At 37.2% G+C, this 18,477-nt stretch overlaps 1 protein-coding gene across 1 annotated transcript; it reads left to right on the plus strand.

The window, feature by feature from the left end:
- Positions 1 to 1,468: 1,468 nt before the first annotated feature.
- LOC116321422 (nuclear GTPase SLIP-GC-like) lies at positions 1,469 to 17,200 on the plus strand. Its single transcript, XM_039611675.1, has 24 exons — positions 1,469 to 2,243; positions 3,257 to 3,353; positions 4,762 to 4,843; positions 5,015 to 5,127; positions 7,521 to 7,562; positions 7,668 to 7,709; positions 8,093 to 8,117; positions 8,289 to 8,375; positions 8,693 to 8,780; positions 9,467 to 9,683; positions 9,805 to 10,026; positions 11,107 to 11,313; positions 11,406 to 11,581; positions 12,818 to 12,911; positions 12,994 to 13,081; positions 13,199 to 13,320; positions 13,531 to 13,704; positions 13,791 to 13,945; positions 14,074 to 14,191; positions 14,330 to 14,438; positions 14,544 to 14,674; positions 14,886 to 14,967; positions 15,145 to 15,226; positions 15,531 to 17,200. The coding sequence occupies exons 3-24, from the start codon at positions 4,777 to 4,779 to the stop codon at positions 15,598 to 15,600; spliced, it is 2,511 nt and encodes an 836-aa protein (XP_039467609.1). The 5' UTR covers positions 1,469 to 2,243; positions 3,257 to 3,353; positions 4,762 to 4,776; the 3' UTR covers positions 15,601 to 17,200.
- The last annotated feature ends 1,277 nt before the right edge of the window (positions 17,201 to 18,477 follow it).

Consider the following 18,477-nt stretch of genomic DNA (forward strand, 5'->3'; position numbering starts at 1 on the left):
GAACAGACCACTGGGGAGGGGGGGGCACCAGGAGGAGACTGGAGACAGGGCACAAAGCAGATTCACCCCTTTTCTCAGGAAAATTGTTTTATGTTGCTTTTGTATTGTTTAACCATATTAATGCATATGATATTTATAGTATTAATATGGTTTACTTTTTTTATTTTTTACGACCCTGATTTTTTTGGTGCCCTACCGGCCATTTGGTGCCCTACGCAGTGTGCGTTATGTGCGTTTGCGGAGCTACGGCGCTGGACCCAGGGTTATTGAATAAGTTATGGACATGTGTATTTTTGGTGCTGCTGTCCCTCGTTTTCCTGGTTTGTGTGTGTGCGTGTGTGTGTGTGTGTGTACAGAGCACCGGTCTGCAGGCATCATCAGGCCCGGCGGGTGTGTTCAGCCTGGATGCTGGCCACACCTGACGGAGATCATCACGCACACCTGCAGCTGATCAAGCCTCGTCGGGGGAGCTCTCTCCGACGCTGGATTGTTTCGTGAGACTTCCCGTCAGTTTCCCAGCTATTAGTCAGTAAGTGTGAGTTTGTCGCCGTGTGGCGTATTTGCCTCTGTTATTTTCCCAGGAGGATTGCGGGACGAGAGGACAGCAAGCACGCGTTACACGAACACTAAGGAGCAGAGGCACGGAGCAGACCGTGACACTGATGACATAATCTGGTACAGGTGGTCGATTCATCCACTCTTAAAATAAAAAACACTAAAATTCACTGATCTGGTTAATTTTCTCAGTGCACGAATCAAAGCAATAAACAACCTACTTCCTGCAATGTTCTAAAATAGTTTTCTTAAAGAGAAGGGGCATGCAATTTGAGGGGGGAATTAAATTTAATACATCCCAGTATCCATACAATACTAAAAAGCTTTTGCATTTCTGTATGTGGAGTAAAGCTGTGGACTGAAGTGAAGAACTGAAGCAATGTCCCAGCATGACTCCGTTTAACAAGCAATACAAAAATATGGTTTTGCAAAGGGAGGAGGTAGGGCTTTGATTCGGGTATTTTCATACTGTGTGTGTGGATGCACAAGTATGTTTATTTAACTTTATATATCTGTAAATTTGTATATGTTTTGACGTGTTACTGGGGTTATAAAAACAAATACATGTAACAAATTGTAAGGAAGAATTTATGATGGATAAACAGGAAGAAAATGTGTTGATTATTAGTAACCAAATAGTGGAAAGGGGGTGGGATTAAAAAAGCTTATGCTGCTTCTTACTCCTCTTTTAACACACAAGATTTTTTTTTTTTTATAATCATTATTGTTTGGTTTTTCTTTTGTTTTGCTTTGTTTGTTGTTGTCTCTTTCCCCGCCACAATACAACACATTACAAATACCAGGAATGTCGAGCAGTTTCTTTCATATGGACTTCGCTATCTTCTTATTATTTCCATCTGTCTCTCTTTTTTTTTTTCTTTTTTTTTTTTTTATGAAACATCGGATCCGTTAGTGCTCTAGCGCTCAGCCTGGAGCACTGGACCGAACCAAATCATGAAATAAGGAGGGGGGAGGCGATGTCAGACGCTGACTAGATTTCATTATTTGTTGGCAATGACAAAACGACATTAATTCTAGAAACGCCCCCCAACACGTACCTTATGAAACAAACATCCCTTTCTTGTAATATGTTAATATTTTTTAAAACTAAAAGTAATTGACGGTTTACTGTTTTCTAGCGCTCATGTCATCACTTTTCTCATCCTTATGACGCCTCTGTTTGTTAGTACGGAAAGAAGCTTAGAAAAGGGGTCATAATTGTGCGATTTTATCACTATTTTGTGTTATATACATATACAAGACAGTGTACTTTATTTCTTGTATTTTGTTTTAAATCTGTAATACTCTGTAAACTTTAATCCATTCGATTTATTTGACACCAAACAAAACCGCTTTCCAGATGCATCAACACCACTTCTTCGTCTCCCCCACCCCTTTTTTGTTTTCTCAGTTCTGCTTTTCCCTGCACACCCACTTTATTCTGTCTAGGTTTAGCGTTGTATTATATGTAGAAATCCACTTTCACTTTCCTTTTTCCAAACAGTCAACTACACCTTTTCCAAAACCGAGTCCCAGTTTGTTTTTAGACTTTTGCTTTTTGCTAGATTTTTTTTTCACCCTGTTCCAGTGTGTGCCTCCCTGCTCCTTTTTTAAAAAAAACCAACTTTGTTTATTTATTTAGTTCTTTTATTGTCAACAGTCTTTTTCTGCATTACTTTCAACCAAAGGTAAGTAGTTTAAACTTTTAATCATTTTGTACATTCTCCAGAGCCGTGGGATGCGCCAGGAAGTTGGGGGTGGGGAGGTTTAGGGTGTAAGAGATAAAGTGTACATTGCATTCCTCTTGTCACGTTCTAATACGCTCTATAAAGTCTCTGAACTAGCAAACCCAGCTGCACACAGCACACAAGAATAAACAGTATAAACTTAAACTGATTGGTCCGCACAGCCAAGAAAAACACATCAGATGTTCTGTGGCCAAAATAACTTTTTCATCCACAAAATGGATGGAGGTCTTAGAACTGAAGAAAAAAAAAAGGATTGAACCAAAAGTGTCATATTAGCCGAACTGTTTATATTTGGTTTTTAAACTGTGTATATTTTTCTCTATCAAATTCAGACTCAGTCTGTAAGTATTTTGTCAGAAATATTTTTTATTCTGTTTCCAGTGACATTATGTTCAGTTGAGGTACTGTTGCTGCCCATCTTAAGTTGGGCTTGAGACAACTTGCCTCATTCACCCATTCACGCCCTTTCATACAACCACTTTTTCTGTGCTCTTTACTTTAGACTTTTTGAATGCAGGATACTTTATTAAAGCTATTTAGCAGGAGCAAAGCAAAGGATGAATTAAATAATAATAATCACTTAATATACTTAACTAATTAATCTACTCTGAGATAATGCAAATTTCTAGTACTGATCTTGAGAGGAATGAGAGAATCACATAATCACACCTGAATCAAAAAGTAATTGAAGGATTCTGTATAGAGTTACTACCTTACTATTGGATTATATTGGGCTGGGGAGGTTGTTACCCCCCTCTCTCAGCCACTTCCATCTGCCCTGCACAAACACCACCTCTTCCTGCTCTTCTCTGTTCTCAGTTCTGCTTTACCCTGCATCCACTTTATTCATGTTGGATTGAACTTTCTATCATATGTATAGATGCAGTTGCAATTGTGCAGTCTGAGCCACACAGTTCCAGTTTATTCTTAACCTGTTTTTAATCTGTTTTCAGACTTTTTGCTTTCTTCCCGCCTGTTTCTTGTTTGTGTCTCACTGCTTACTTCACATCTCCCTCAGAAGCCCATTTCCCTCAATACTTTCAACAAAAGGTGAGCAGTTTGAACTTTTAATCTGAATTTAATATCAGTGTCTCTGATTATACAGGGAGTGCAGAATTATTAGGCAAGTTGTATTTTTGAGGAATAATTTTATTATTGAACAACAACCATGTTCTCAATGAACCCAAAAAACTCATTAATATCAAAGCTGAATGTTTTTGGAAGTAGTTTTAGTTTGTTTTAGTTTTAGCTATTTTAGGGGATATCTGTGTGTGCAGGTGACTATTACTGTGCATAATTATTAGGCAACATAACAAAAACAAATATATACCCATTTCAATTATTTATTTTTACCAGTGAAACCAATATAACATCTCCACATTCACAAATATACATTTCTGACATTCAAAAACAAAACAAAAACAAATCAGCGACCAATATAGCCACCTTTCTTTGCAAGGACACTCAAAAGCCTGCCATCCATGGATTCTGTCAGTGTTTTGATCTGTTCACCATCAACATTGCGTGCAGCAGCAACCACAGCCTCCCAGACACTGTTCAGAGAGGTGTACTGTTTTCCCTCCTTGTAAATCTCACATTTGATGATGGACCACAGGTTCTCAATGGGGTTCAGATCAGGTGAACAAGGAGGCCATGTCATTAGTTTTTCTTCTTTTGTACCCTTTCTTGCCAGCCACGCTGTGGAGTACTTGGACGCGTGTGATGGAGCATTGTCCTGCATGAAAATCATGTTTTTCTTGAAGGATGCAGACTTCTTCCTGTACCACTGCTTGAAGAAGGTGTCTTCCAGAAACTGGCAGTAGGACCTTTCTTACCTTGGCCATGTCTCTGAGTATTGCACACCTTGTGCTTTTGGGCACTCCGGTGATGTTGCAGCTCTGAAATATGGCCAAACTGGTGGCAAGTGGCATGTTGGCAGCTGCACGCTTGACTTTTCTCAGTTCATGGGCAGTTATTTTGCGCCTTGGTTTTTCCACACGCTTCTTGCGACCCTGTTGACTATTTTGAATGAAACGCTTGATTGTTCGATGATCACGCTTCAGAAGCTTTGCAATTTTAAGACTGCTGCATCCCTCTGCAAGATATCTCACTATTTTTGACTTTTCTGAGCCTGTCAAGTCCTTCTTTTGACCCATTTTGCCAAAGGAAAGGAAGTTGCCTAATAATTATGCACACCTGATATAGGGTGTTGATGTCATTAGACCACACCCCTTCTCATTACAGAGATGCACATCACCTAATATGCTTAATTGGTAGTAGGCTTTCCAGCCTATACAGCTTGGAGTAAGACAACATGCATGAAGAGGATGATGTGGACAAAATACTCATTTGCCTAATAATTCTGCACTCCCTGTATATCCATTAAAGGAGAGGTTGATCACAAATGTCTAATCTGTAAGCAGTACTGTCTGGTTAAATATTACATTTTATCTTACAGTTTCACTTCTTGGTCATGGATGATTTCGTAAGAAACAAACTGGTTGAATGGGGGCTAAGTGAGTTGGTGGAGAAATTTAAAGGTAAAGTATTAACGTGAATCCGTGACGGGTCCAGATATTGATCCTGATGTGATCTGTTAACTGTAAAACAGCTCATAGATCTGTGCCGATTGCTTTTTCACTCATTCAACAAGAATTTCTGAAGCAAACTGAGAATAAACTTCATCTCTGCAACTTTATTTTTAATTACAGATGAACAAATCGATGCAGAAAGTCTGCGTGTCCTTGATGATCGAGAAATTGATAATTTGATCCCAAAAGCTGGACCAAGAGTGAAATTCAAGAACAACCTCAAGCTGTTAAAGGTAATTAAGTTTTTCAACAACATTTTTATTTGAGTGTACAGAGGTGAATTTTTGTTAGAATTATCAGAATATTAAAAATGTACTGGCAGTAATAATATGTAGTGTAATTTTTGTTAATTCTTTACTAAAACGGAAATGTTTTTGTTGTGCTAGGAAGAAATAAACACAAATCAAGAAACAGTCATTTCTTTTCAGCTAAGTTACAAACTGTTATGTTTCCTTGAGATTTAGTATCTACAGAACTAATACAATTTTTAATACATGTTTAAGTGCTCAGTATTGTATTCGGCTTAATACTTTTTATCTGCATTGTAAACAGGAGCATGAAGAAGCAGCTGGTTTGGTTCAGGTCAGGATTATACTGAATCTCAGACTAATGAGCCAACTGCCTGAGACAAAAGCTAGGTTCACACTGCAGGCGAAAGCGCATCAAATCCGTCTTTTTTGACCCTATGCGACCCATATCCGATCGTGGTATGACGGTTTGAACAGCACAAATCCGATATTTTCAAATCCGACCCAGGTCACTTTCGTATGTGGTACTGAATCTCATACATATCTGATGTTTTAGAAAGCAACTGCTGTTTGAATGGTCATGTTGCATTAAATCCGTCTTTTACGTCACTGACACAAGACAGACGCCAACTATCAGCGCCGGAGAAGACAGACGAGAAAGCATGGCGGCGGAAAATGGAGACGGAGCGAGTCAATGGACAGAAATGGAGGTTTTGGACTTGATTAGCATATGGGGAGACAACAATCCCAATCCCACCACTCCTGGTTCCGACTCTGTGTCCATATATACCTCTGCACGGAGGTAGCAGCCACTGCTCCAAACAAGGCCATTGTTAAAGCACGGGCTCTCTTTTTTCCTCAGTGTCCTTCTTTCTCTAATTAATCTGTCAAAATTCTGTCGGTTACGACTGTGCAGAAATTGATAGACTGCTGCAGCAACACCTACTAGCTCTGTTGCCGCCATTTTTACTTCCGTAAACAGAGCGCGTTGTGTGTGACGTCTTCTTTTGCGTATGCGGGCCGCTTTGAGGGCCATGAACCGTTCATGCTAGAGCGCGTTAGCTGTCACATTTTATTTGTAACGTGAACAACCAGACAAAAAAAAAATCGGATTTGATCAAAAAATTGGAATTGAGCATTAAGACCTGCAGTGTGAACGTAGCCGAAGTAAAACTCCATTCTGTTGCCTATAGGGCAGGGGTGGGCAACTCCAGACCTCAAGGACCAGTGTCCTGCAGGTTTTAGATATCACCCTGGGTCAACACACCTGATTCAAATGATTAGTTCATTACCAGGCCTCTGGAGAACTACAAGACATGTTGAAGAGGTAATTTAGCCGTTTGAATCAGCTGTGTTGGATCAAGGACACAACTAAAACCTGAAGGACACAACTAAAACCTGAAGGACACTGGCCCTCGAGGCCTGGAGTTCCCCACGCCTGCTGTAGGGTTACATACGGATTCAAAATTAATTTTAGTGACCTCCCATTAAGGTAACCAGGTGTCATTACTGCCGACGTAAATTACAGTTTTACTTAGCCAGCAGTTTTAAATTTCCCTCAGTGTTGCCTGTTCTGGTCGTCTTTCCTGGTGTCTCTAGGTTCACATGTCTCAGAAGAGAATCACCAATTACCAGAGTTTGATGCCTGGCAGGTGTTTCGAAAAGTGGGGTAAAACAGTTAGACACATGAACGGGTTGGTGGTGTGCCAGGGGCTTCTGTTTAATACTATGCTTGCTCATCATCACCCAGTCATCTTGTTTCCCCAACTGCTCGGGGCAATCTGCCAGAGGGAGCTAACGGGGCCTACGCTACCTTTGGCTGCACAGGCTAAAGGGGCCTGGCTAGCTATGGGATTTTTAAGGGTGCAAAGTAGAGTCTCCAATTCTGTGATCCTGGCCTCCAGAGCTGCAAATAGGGTACATTTATTGCAAGTATCATTATTGCTAAAGGAGGCCGAGGAGTAACTAAACACAAAAGTAACAAAACTAATCTGACACAATGAGCAAGAAAGTGCAGGAGGTACAGGTGAAGGGGCCATGCTGCTAGTGAGTTGGCTACAGGCCAAGCTAAGCTAGCGAATCCCTGATGGCACAGTGAGTGAATACTGTGACTATAATTAGTGAGTGAATACACAGAGTGCATGAAGATTACACTATGAAATAAGTGTAATCTATACGTTTTTAATTAAATTGGCTACGCAGATAAGCTACACAAAAATACCACTGTGTGTTGGAACAAGAAGTGATAGTCTACAGCAGAGAGTGAACACCAAGTGACCCACTGGTGTTCGACAGTGTCTCACTGGCAGTAATTATTTGTAGAGTATTTTTATTAATTCTTAACTTATACCTAATTTGAACTGTTTTTACTGTTGTAGGAAGAACAAAACTCAAATCAGGAAACAGTCAATTCTGTTCAAGTAAGTAAATGTGAAGGGAAAAGGTTTTAAATGTCCATATGACAAATACAATTTTAATACATGTTTAAGAGCGTAATATAAAACACTGCTTTGCACTTTTATCAGCAGTGTGAACAGGAGCATGAAGAAGCAGCTGATGTGGTTCAGGTAAGGGTTATACTGAATTTCAGACATTTGGGGCAACTGCCTGAGACAAAGTAAAGCTCCATTCTCTGGTCTACAGAGACTGACAACTCGCTACAGAAACCAGTAAATGACTGAATCTAAAAACTTAATTCATAGGGGGTTGGAGAATATACATTTTGCCCTAGCTAGGGGGTTCGCCAACCGTCTCTGTAGGTCTTCGTGACTGGGACTTAATAGAATTGTCTCACAGATGTTTACTAAGAAGAAGGTAATTTATAATATATTCTTCATCAGTCTGCTCGTTGAAAACATGGAGAACTGTGTTAATGTCCGTAAAATGTTGTTAAAGAGCAATGCCAATGCAAATAGTGATAATTTCCTGTTTAACTCATATTCATCCTCAGGTCTTGCCATCCACAAGTGATACAGGTGAGACACATGCATCGTATTTATTGCATCTCATATTAGTCTGTGTTTTAAAGGCACCAATAGTTTTTGCAATTTGCATAACTTTACTAAGAATAAATTACAAACCTGAGAGAAACCCGTTTTTTTTTTTTTTTTTTTTGTTCTTATTTTTTGTTGTTTTTATCCAATCAGGAAAGAGAAAATCAGACGTTCAAAGTAACCCCAGCAGGTTGCAGTCACCAGCTAAGCAACAGCGTCTGTCAATGCCAGGATTTGAAGGTATTTATGTTTCTTTCTAAACAGTGTCACAGTTTAAGCCACTATAGGGTTAAATTTTTGTGCAGCACAATTTGTCCAACATGCCAGTTTCATCTTTGATGCTAGAAATTACTTTTTCTTTGGGCTGTTGTCAAAATTTAACAGTCAGCATGATGCATGGTATATTAGGGTTGATTGGTAAGTGGTCACATTATGCTCCTCATATACTCTAATTCACACAGGTTTGTTTTTTTTTTTTTTAAACATGAGATTTTACATTTTCTGGTTATTCTAGTCTATAATTCCTTCTAAATAGTTCTTTACTTTTTTCTCCACAGAATCAATCATACTGTCTGATGTGAAAAACACCATGACATTTGTACATGCCAGACTAAATGACCAAGACAAACTCAGTGCTTTCTTGAAGTGAGTATTAATTTTCTTTTTTAAAATTTTTTTTATAATGTATGGGCCTGGTTCCACTCCTGATCGCGTGACAGTTTCACAAACAGATCACAGAGAGTTTGTTTTTAAAGAAAGCAAAAATGCAGAAAATGTCTGTAAAACATCCTCAGAAGCTGCTAGTTATGTGTAATTACCAGATGGTGGTGTGAGACACCAGTGCCACACATCATGCCATCGTGCTGTCTGTACATGAACCCTTTTGGTTCAATAGTCACCAATTTGTTTCTTGTGTCAGTCTGTTTGACGTGTTGGTTCTTTGTTTAGTTAGTTTTACATGATACTTTTGACTTATAGCCGCACAATTATAGATGATGGAATGATTCAGTAGTAAACTAAAACTTTCCAAGTTAAGACCAACAAAGACTGATATTTTTAGGAAGTTTTGGTGACTTAGCTACATTTTTTTCCTGTTCCCCGTATCTACCAACTCTTGAGGGAAACATTTTCACTTTAGCTGACACAAAAAGGAAGGTGTGGATCAAAACAACATACAGTAAACAATTAGTGGAGCAAGTGTATAAAACTGAAATAACTAGTAGTAATTACTATTAAAAATAATATAACTCTCTTTTAAACCTTTTGAAGCATACTTAAAAATGTTTTCATGACTGAATCATTTAACGCATATTTAAAATCTTGTTCAACAGGAAAAAGATCAGTGATTTGGAGACAGACAAGAGGGAGCTGGTTGGTGTCTTTGGTAAAACCGGGGCTGGAAAGAGCTCTTTGATAAATGCCATCATCAAAGAGAAGAATCTTTTACCCTCAGGAAGTGTCAATGCCTGCACCTCAGTCATGACCAAAGTGGAAGCTAACACACGTAGCTCAAAGTATGAGGCAGAAATTGAGTTCATCACAAAGGAGGTAAAATGAATTCCCAAAGTTTGATTTGTTCTTGAAGCAAAATCATGTGTTACACTGCAGTTCTTGGAGCTTAAAGCTGGGTACATGCCTCCAATAAATGGCTTGTCATCTATTTTTGTAGGAGTGGAAAGATGAGTTGTGGTCATTTCGTCAGTTTCTTGACAATAATGAAAATCAGGAAAAGGAAGGCGATGATGATTATCGTGATGCTGTCGAAAAGCTGTCAGCGCTGTACAGAGAAGAATGGAAAGAGAAGTCCTCTGAAAACCTCATGGAGAACAAATATTTTAAAGAAATTCCAGAATTTCTCCAATCCAGGCGAAAGATATTGAGATGTGAATCAGTAAGACAAACTCTCATATTACTACTATAAGAGACAGGGGGACACAGGGGATGCTGGGAAGGGCACACAGCTGAAACTAGGACAACCTGGACACAAAAAGGGAACTGACCAAATAAACAAAAGACTACGAATTGGAAACATAACTCACTTCTGAAAACAGAATGCAGCATAGATTCAAAAGTCCAAAAAACACTGAAAACTGATCCAGTGATCGAAACAAAACAGATCTTACTGAGATCCCACAATGACATGTAGACGATCACATATCCAGAAAAAAAAAATCTGTTCTTGTAATAACTGTGGTTAAAAAGACCCAAGACTGGTCCAGGTCCGTTATGTAGAGAATGATTGTCTGTCTGTCTGTCTGTAAGAACCTTTACCTCTTCACACAACAGTGATCAGTTCCCTGTTCTAACCTACTCTTACGCCTTTTAGATCGCTCTGTAGAAATTCACTGCTGAGCAAAGTCAACAAAGATTAAATCAAAGTGGCCACAAACTTTAGTAAATCAGTGTCTGACAGTCGGTTGCATCAGGAATGGCATAAAGTGGTGTAAAACCCTGACAGTCAAAACATGCCAAGTTATCCGCTGTAGGGACCCCTTGCAAATAAAGGAGCAGTGGTTTATTAATATCTCAAAGTGGTTGAAAACTGTGCATAATGCCCACATGAAATAGTTTCTGCTAATAGTAATACTAACTGTTGAGACCAAGAGTGTACTTCGTGTTATTTAAATAAAGAATAAAAACTTTTAAATAATTCTTAAAAATCGATTTTCATTTTGGTTTTGAATGATAATTAGAGACTTTCTCAAAACTATCAAATGGTTGATTGTTCTAAAAAGGGTTTCACATGACCTGAATCTCCCCTCAGTCTTTATCCAGTATAACACAAGGGGAAGCTTATACATGACAGAATCTGATCATTTAAATCTAAAATTGAAAACTAATTACTAAACTTTTAGTGATCCAATTTCTTTAAGTAGTTTTTTTTTATGTCACCGAGTTTTTAATGGTCTTTCTAAAGCACTTGCACTGTAGGATTAAAATTAAACTGCACTGCTTTTATTATTTATTGCAGGCTAATGAACTTTCTGCAAAATTTGTCAAGTACACAAGAAGTGATTCAAAACAAGAAGAAGGTAATGAAGGAAAAAAGTGGTTTTGGCCACTAGTGAAGTGTGTGACTGTCAGGGTGCCAAACAAGCCTCTTCTCCAGCATGTCACACTTGTGGACCTTCCTGGAAATGGAGACTGTAACAAGAGCAGAGATCAGATGTGGAAAGGGGTAATTCACATTTACTGTTCTTTGCTTATACTGTGTTGTCTGTAAACAGTCATCTTTCTATTAAGCACTGAGACATGTTATTCTCCTTTCAGATAGTTGGAGATTGTTCTACTGTGTGGATTGTGACTGACATTAATCGAGCAGCAGCAGAGAAAGAGGCCTGGGAGATCCTGGAAAGTGTCAGCAGTCTGATTGGAAATGGTGGCGAATGTAGGCAAATTCACTTTATCTGCACCAAGTCTGATCTTCTTGATGATTCAGATGATCTGTAAGTACATTTTGAATGCTGATCAACTACAGGGTGTTTCCATTTAAGATCAAAACACAGAGTTGAGCCTTTTTTCTAATTAATACAGAACATTTGGGTCAAAAAGAGTCTCAGAGGCAGATCTAGTTTTATAAAGTGTACTGAAAATAGTGGACTGAGTAATAAACAGAGAATTCCCTGGCTGGTGGGGGAGAGTGGGACAGGCAGTAGAATTTTTAAGTTCTAGAGGAACAGCAAGAGAGAAGAGGGTGAGCAATAACAGGAGAGGAGGAGGAGGAAGAGATGTAACTGGCATCATGGCAGCTTTTATATATTTATTCTTTTTCATAAATGTATGCGCTCATAATCTATGAGATTATTGGAAATCATGCATATCCTGATCCTTACAGTCAAGTAATTCAACAATTTTATGTAAAATTGCATAAAGCAAAAATACCATTACACTGTCCTTCAGCAACAAAGTTAAAGTAGTTGCTGTGACAAAAAGAAACACTTGTATGTAAGCATGGCAGTGTGTGTTGATGTCACGATCCAAATAAAACATGCTGGCCTTTCTCAGAGTGCTTTAAGAATAAATGGTACCAGTCTCCCATATTTGCGAGTTTGTTTTTTAAACAGTCAAAATAAATACATTAAACAAATAAGATTATATTATGATTATAAATGACTGGACCTGCAAGGCAGACTCGCACAACTGAAGCTCAATAGGTTTATTCATAATGAAACAAATATATACAATGAACTGGTGAATTAGTGGAGAGCACCACCCTAAGGTGATGGTCTGGGAGAGAGTACTCAATGACTGGCTGGAAGGAAACAAAATCAAATGTTTTGAGAAATTGGGAGTTGTTCTTACTCGGTTTAGAAACACGGCTGAGAGGGAGTCTGTAGTGAACAGGTAAGTATTTTGGTGTGAGGCTCTGAAAATCGAGGTTAGCAAGTAGGAGAATGAGAGGATATTAACAAGACCAGACATTTAAAAATAGAAAGCAACAAATTGGAATACCAGCACCATCAGGCAGAGAAACATTGCCACAGCCAGTCTTTAAATACAATCTATGTGTTAACAATGAGTTGCAGGTGTGCAACAGTCAGGGAAAGCTCTGCTTGGTCAGAAGAGAGATTCCCACATTTTCACCTAAAGGCCAAGAATAAAACAAAACCACCCAGCCTGCCCCAGATTAATGATGGTGATGGTGATGATGGTAACAGTACATATTTGCACATTTCTTGTAGTTCACGAGCTGATATCCATGATCGAATAGTAATAAGAAACCTGCAAGCCAAGGATGGAGTAAGGAAAGAATTCAACAAGCGAAGCAAGATTAAGGTGAGTTTTATAGACTGACAGAAAATAATACAGACTCTCCACAGTTGCAAGGATGCTTTAAAATAAAATCATTTTTCCACAGAAACACTTCACTGATGACAGTTTCAAAGTGTTCACAGTGAGCTCCAAAGAGTTCCTAAAAGGGAAGCATCTAAGTCCAGAAGAAACTGGTAGGTGAAGTCTTGATGCACATGTTGTTTTAGTTTGCTCTGACTGAAAGAAGAATCATTTAATTTGAATCAAAGTATGTAATGTCAAACTGTGGCACTGAAATTTCTTCTTAACAGAAATAACCAAACTTCAGGGATTTTTGCAAGAGCTCAATGACTGTCACTCAGAGACAGTAAACTATGTGAGTGGAGCTTATGGGATTCTGTCTTTGATTCAAGGAGCCAACTCTGGAGGAGTGGTAAGGTCAAGTAAAAGATATTCTTACATGTTGGGATTTCTCAAATGTCTTTGTGTTTCTTATTATGTTTTTTTTAATGTATTAATTTATAGGTTATTAAGTGATCAATTGATTCATGTATTTTTGCCGTTCTGTTTTACTTACAGTAGAGTGACTTAAAGCCAAGTGAAGTATTTTTTTTATGGTTTTATTCCTTCAAATATTTTTCAGGATGATAAAAAAGGTGAGGTGTGTGAAGAACTTGAGAGAAACATGATCCTTCAACTTGCAAATATCAACAAAAAAACGGAAGAGACCTATACGGCCTTTGAAAAATGTCTTGATGATGGTGTTGAGAAATCCAAAGGTTCATACGGAGAAAAACTCAAGAGCTTCTTGTATCATGTATGTATTTTAAATCTAGTTGTAACAAAACAACAGGTTTTACAGGAGGATGTATTTAAATAATTCTGTTTTCTTTTTTATTTTAGGGAAAGAAGGGTGGTGCTTTTCACGGGGTACTGAAGTGTGTCGTTGAGAATGGTGGCATCCACAAACCAAAGAACGGGACCCTAATAAACCTTAACATGAAGTTGGCTTCATGTCTGACTGACAGCATTGATGAAGAATTCAGAAAGACCTTCCCGTAAGAAAAGACAAGTTCTAAACAGTCACATAATATTATCCACGATATGTAATTTATAACATATCACATTTTTAAAATATAAACTTGCCAACTCTGACATTAATAACCACAATGTTTACATGTTTTAGAAATGACTCAGAATGTGGAGCATTCAACGGAGTCATCAAGACTTTTACACTTAACACTGATCCTCTGATTGAAAAGTACAAAAATGCTGAACTGCAGCTCAGATTTCTCAAGACAGAGGTAAGAGATGAAACTTTCCTATACATCAATTCAAACAGTAAAGTACAGTAAAAGGAAAAAATGAAAAATTAGCATTAGCTATATAGCTTGAAGTAGTTTAAAACAATATTCATCCGTATTTCATGTTTTGTCTCTAAGGAAAAAAAAATGAAGGCAAAACTGAACAGAATCATCCGGGAACAGAAGAAAAGAGTCTACAGCAGTCTGACAGAGACAATTGAGAACATTATGGAAGAAGGCTACAAGAGTAAGAAATAAGATCAGAGATTCACAACTTGGCACTAAAACACATATTTATATTTATCATTATTCAGTAAGAGAAATCTGATTGGAGCTTTCTGTCTTATTATAGAGGCTGCAGAATTTAGAGGAACAGGCATGCTGTACAACATGAGGGAGACTATTAAGAACCATGTGCACTCAAAGAAGGACATGTTTGAGCAGGCAAAAAATACCATGTTGGAGAAGTTGCACAGTTTAATGGTTTGTCATGTTTTATGAAGAAATATTATGACCGTATTTTGTTATAGCTCACCTGAAGCCTTTTTCTGTGTTTAACTGGAATAGAGTTATACAAAAATGTATGTTTCCATTTATGTTTTAAATCCAGTCTGAGAAACTTCTAAATGTAATTGTATTTGACTTTAACACAATATTTTGATCTGTGATAAGTGAATGCAATTTTTCAAATTAGAGAGACATCCTGGAGACTCTGGAGGAAACTATGAAGGAAGCCTTTGAACTTTCATTCAAGACTGATGGGAGCTCACTCCCAGGTAAACAGGATAGTTGGCTGTAATTACACTGGTTCCAAGTGCCTGATACTGCTTCCGTCCTTTTCTCTTTATCTTTGCAATCTTGCATCTGATAACTTAGTCTATGTAACTATTAATCTATTTTTTTAAATTAACTTATAAATTACTGATTCACAAAAATTCAAATTTGTTTTTCAGATGTTTCAACAGAGCTTGGTATGGTGAAGAAATGTTATGATGAACTTGCAGCCACTCCAGATGATGAAGTGTCCCTTACTGGGTAACTCCTAATATGTTATCAATGGTATTACATTAAATATTTAAAATTTTACAAAAAATAAATATTTTTTGCTCTTAACAATGTAACATTTATGTTAAGTAAATATGCTGATCAGCCCAGATGCTGCAATGAGTCCATTTTAGGGGAATCTGCAATTCAACACATTTAAACTAATTATAGCAATTAGTATTCTTTAGTGTGAGGAGTTTTACAAGCAATATTAAGATTTTAAAATGTAGAAATTATATTACGTCCATTGGTTATTGTTTATTATCAAACCTTTGCTCTTTTTTTAATGTTTCAGATTTGCTGACCAGGTAGAAACTGCAGAAACCTGGACACAAACAGGTCTTCCCAGAGGAAGTATTGTTTAAAACAAAAAACCATCTGATTTGGTCTCAATCCTTTTCAGTTGTTTTTGTTTGGCCTCTTTAAAAGTTTTTTGGTGACATTTGACTTTGTGAATGTTATTATAAGTGATTCTGGATTTTTATTTCTGTAAGACATCTGTCTCTTTAAATGTTTTAAATCTTGAGGCTAGCAGAGACGTTTGAGGAAAAGCTGAAAGAGATTTACATTACATCACTCTACATATATTTCAATCTACTTTAATGCTTTTATTTTATGAGTTTAGTTATGGTTCATTCAAATGACAATGACAATTATATAGCACATTTCAGTACATGTAAAATCGGTCTACTTAACACAGAAAGTAAAAACATGGCAACACTTTATAATACAGCCAATGACTAACGCGTAATTTCCTTGTAAATAAATGGAATATCAATGTATTTCATCTAAAATTGCAATTAAAATTGTAATTGTATGTACCTACAAATATTTAAAGGTAACAAGTCATCCAGACCATTGTTTTAAGATTTTTAGTATTATAATCTAATGTCTCCTACAATTGATCTTGTAAACGTTGATTGGTCAGTTAGGGTAAGTAGCTCCATCTCCATGCAGCTACAGGACTAGTTTTATCCCTCTACATTGTGTCCATCTTTTCCTCCAATAAATGTTTAATTTCAGTAGTTCTTTTCATTATGGAATTAACTGTCTGATTATGAGATTTAAAGTAGTTTTTCATCTCAACCTTTCACACACAAATATGTGTTTCTGACAGGTTTTCATACATTAGAGCCACAGCAGAGGGTGTTTCTCTTAAAAACAATATCTGAATTAGGATTTGATGGATTTGTGTATGAAAAACACAACTAGTCATCGATTTATTTGTAAAAGTTAAAGTTTGTCTTTTTTTCCAAGGACACATTCACACTTCTTGTCATGCGCTTTTAATTGTTGCTTTCTTGTTCCCTACAATCTTTCTGACCTGTCATCTATGTTTATTCTTCACAAAAAATATTATTTATATGAACATTGTTTTGGCAGTAGTATCAGTGGACTCTGTTGTGATATTTTGACAACACTGTGTGCTGTTGACAGAATTTGAGTTTGTCTAAGGTGCACCTCTGTCAAACCTAACAGCCGTTGTTGTTGTTGCAGGTCTTTCCAAGTATTCTGCCATTTGAGTCCCCACAAAAGAACTGAGTGTATTTTGTATAAAAATATATTATCACATTATTTCTAAAAGCTTGTCTTACAATGTTAATCCCCAATTTACCTTAGAAATCAATTATACTTTTGTTTGGGGGTTTTTTTAAAGCACAAATATCCTGAAATGCCATGTCCAGTCATTTTTGTTCAAGTTCAGTTTTTAATATAAGCTATAAAAATTAAAAACAATTGTATACCCTTACTCATAATATTATAGCCAGATGTTATTTTAATTCTATAAATACATTTTCAATGCTTAGTCTTTGAAATAAGTCCCTGAATTGGCTGTAACCCCCATTACTCTTACTCTTAGGGGCATTGTTTTTTTGTTGTTATTTTTGTTTGTTTTCTTTTCTCTTTTAATGGAAATCAACTTTTTTTTTTAAAGAACCAGAATAAATATCAGTCTTTCATCAACCTTTTCTTCCATTTTTCTGAATGATTCACAGATGTGTTAAAGCATAGCATGTTCACCCTCTTATGGTTACTTACAGTATAAACTGATACTGCCTCACATAAGTAATAATGGCTAATTTAAAATGGGTATGCCAGAAACTGTTCGTATTATCCTGGAAGTTCAACCCCAACCTGTTTTTTCTGGGACTGATTGTGGTCAAAAACACTGTGTTAATTCAGCTCCTTCTGTACTCTGAGAAATAAAAAGGCAGTCTTCCAAGGAAATTAATTTTAGCACTGTGAATTCTACGGACAGTTTATCTCTTGCCGTCTCTGTGCACGATACTTCTGATTTGGTGGAAAAGAGGGACTGTTTTCCTTATGTCTCTTCCTTGGCTGGAGATAAAAGAACTGTTTCCTCAGAGGTTTTAAAAGTTGTTTCTCCTGAGCTGGGCACTGTTAACATTTCCATGAATGCTCAGCCCAAGACTAGTATTTCTGGTGAATTTTCACCCAAAGAGACGGTTTCTGCTCCTTCCGAGCCTGGATTTGTAGTTACATAAACTGTTCATTCTGAGGGGTTTCCTTCCAGCGTTGCTAATGAAAAGACCTGTGTTCATGCTACCAAGTCAGCTCATTTTAAAAAAAGAATGTGTTTCTGCGCCCCCTGATTCCACTGGGTTGAAACATTTTTTTGACCCTCTTTAACAACATTCCAACATAACATTATCATTGATTGGGGAGAATAAAATTAATTATTATTTTTTATGTGGTTCAGCCACAATTCTACTAAAACCTCATCCAATAATAGGTAAGCCAACTTTTGGACCATCTAGTTGTCTGTATGTCTGCTGCAGTACATGCATCAGAAAGTGCCAAACAGAGCCCTGGTGGAGTGAAGAGCTGTAAAGAGAAGCAGAGTGCTCTGTTTATATTCTAAAAATGTTTTAAGCTTGTTTCAAAGATTCTGTACAGCAGCTTTAAATGTTTTCCAAAAGCACACATACACTTACCTTATCAGTGTTTCTCAAACTTTTTACAGTCTGTACCACCTGAGAAAATGTCAGGCTCTCCCAAGTACCACTATGAAAGCATGAAACTCATAAATCTTACAACACAAACGTCCGATCTGTTACTAAAATGAAAAGTCACATAGGTTAAAATAAAAGAAAACAAATCTGCAGAGCCATAGTAGTATCTGCAGGAAAGATCTTTTCATACATTGTATACACTGGACCACAGGCAAAGTTGCCTCCATTTTTATAATTTTTTTTAATTAATATTTTGTACATTTGTAC

The sequence above is a fragment of the Oreochromis aureus genome, linkage group 4 (assembly GCF_013358895.1).
Source record: "Oreochromis aureus strain Israel breed Guangdong linkage group 4, ZZ_aureus, whole genome shotgun sequence".
NCBI lineage: Eukaryota > Metazoa > Chordata > Actinopteri > Cichliformes > Cichlidae > Oreochromis > Oreochromis aureus.